Here is a 2,105-nt window from a genome sequence, read left to right as displayed (position 1 = left end):
CATTGTCTTGATTTCTTCACAGTCTCTCATCCTGAGATAGCACAAGGCAACAGTGGAAAGGAAAAACTCCCTCATACCAGGAAGAAACCTCCAGCAGAGCCAGGCTCGGGACAAGCAGCCATTAAAATGACAAACTGGGCCTCATTTATATTTGATATAGTTTTTGTTGGTTTGTTTGTTTTACTAAGATTTATTTTTGTTGGACAAATACTGACATGGCTGGTGGAGACATCCATCCATCCATCCATCCATCCATCCATGCATCAGTCCATCCATCCATCCATCCATCCATCCATCCATCCATCCATCCATCCATCCATTCCTCCATCCATCCATCCGTCCATCCGTCCGTCCGTCCGTCCGTCCGTCCGTCCATCCATCCATCCATCCATCCATCCATCCATCCATCCATCCATCATCTTTACCCACTGCTTTCTTTCTGGATCATGGGGATCATTGGTGCCCATGTCCAGCAGCCACAGTGCAAGATGCGGGGGGACACCCTAGACAGGTTGCAAGTCCACCATAGGGACACACAGACACAAACATTCATACGCTCACTTAGAGACAATTTAGAGTCGCCAGTTAGACTAACATGCTGGTTTTCTGGTCTGTGGGAGGAATCCAGAGAATCCAGAAAAAATTCCATGGAGAGAAGATGCAAATGCCATCCAATCCCAGTCGGGATTCAATCCGGCAACCTTCTCACTGAGAGGCGACAGCTCTACTAATTGCACCACCATGCTGCCCTGGTCAGGACCATCTGTTGAATATTCATCAGTTTATCTACCAGTTGGAGGTCAAGGACATCTCTACATCTTTAAACGTATTCATCACACTGCAGGCACCAGCTGACAAGGACAACCTGCAGGATGTTGTTGCAGCATAAAAGAAAAGCATCTGCTTTATTGTATTTTAATGCTCAGTGAATGTTGAGCCGACTACTTTAAAAGAGCTATATTCTTTGGGGAATAACGTATTTTAGAAGGACTATGAAGAAACTCAGAGAACCAGATTATTGAATGGGGATTGAAAGGGCTCATCACATTAAGTTTAACCATGGTCCAGTAAGTGACCAGTCCATCCAACTCTAATCCAGCTGAAGTGTTTCCAGACAGTCTTGTGCTGAAGCTCTGCCTCCTCGGCTGCTGTGAGCAAGTGTCCTGGTGTTCTATCACGTGTATCTTTAAAAGGAGGGGCCTTCCATTTATATTAGTGTTTCTGAGTCACACTGTGGGAGGGGATGGAAGCAAAGAGGGGTGGTGCTGGACTGTGGAGTGGAGTTGGAAGCTGTGGAGGCTTCACATAAAGCTGAGACAGGAACCAGAGAGCAGCACAGGCTGTCTAACACATATCCAAAAAGTCAGAGGAAAGAACTGAGCTGAAAAAAAAAATATATATATATATATATATATATATATAGCGAGGAGGGAGAGAAGCAGCAGCATGGCCATGTACGAACCTGTCTACCTGCCTCCAAACGCTGAGGAGCAGGACTTCATTCAAGCTTATGAAAACGTCAGAGAGAAGTACAAAGGTGGGGATCTGCACTAACAGTAGTGATGACAGCCGAAGCATGTCCATGTGATTGAAAACAAATGAGTTTTGTGTGGCATGTTGGAATTCATTCATCTAATTTTAGTGTTATAGATTCTGCACAGGTGCACACATGTGACTGTTAGTGCACTTTGCTTTGCTTTGTTTGTGTGAGTGTGTCATTATTCGTCTATGGAACAGAGCAGCAGTCACCCATGCTGCATCTCTGGACTCCCGAGTATATTGATTGGTGCACATGTTTGCTGTCACTCTGCATGCTGGCTGGCTGACAGTATGTTGCTAGAGTCCAGAGGATTTACAGGAGGGCTTTATTTTGATGTGTGACCGTAACAACCAGCCCACTGCGCTAATCTCTAACCTCAATGAGAAAGGGTTTAGTTGAAGTCTGAGCGCTCTCCTGATTGTTATTCCACATCCTGACACTGCAAGGACACAACCAGGTGATGCTGAGCAACAGTGAAATTCAATAATACCCCACAGGGAGCTTTTGCTTCTCTTCTGAAACTAACACATCAAGTTATTCATAAATCTCCACAAGTCTGTTGCAA

The 2,105-nt window shown here is 45.1% G+C and overlaps 1 protein-coding gene across 1 annotated transcript in view; it reads left to right on the top strand.

Annotated features, from left to right (window-relative positions):
* The first annotated feature begins 1,254 nt into the window (after nucleotides 1-1,254).
* The window catches only part of LOC119409553 (plectin), a 175,947-nt gene continuing 175,096 nt past the window's right edge, over nucleotides 1,255-2,105 (top strand). Inside the window, exon 1 of the mRNA XM_037676455.1 lies at nucleotides 1,255-1,537. Coding sequence (XP_037532383.1) covers nucleotides 1,447-1,537 — 91 coding nt within the window. The 5' untranslated portion in view covers nucleotides 1,255-1,446. The remainder of the gene's footprint in view (nucleotides 1,538-2,105) is intronic.

The sequence above is a fragment of the Nematolebias whitei genome, chromosome 5 (genome assembly GCF_014905685.2).
Source record: "Nematolebias whitei isolate Nwh7 chromosome 5, NemWhi1, whole genome shotgun sequence".
In the NCBI taxonomy this organism is placed as follows: Eukaryota; Metazoa; Chordata; class Actinopteri; order Cyprinodontiformes; family Rivulidae; genus Nematolebias; species Nematolebias whitei.
This window is presented reverse-complemented; position numbering and strand designations above follow the sequence as displayed.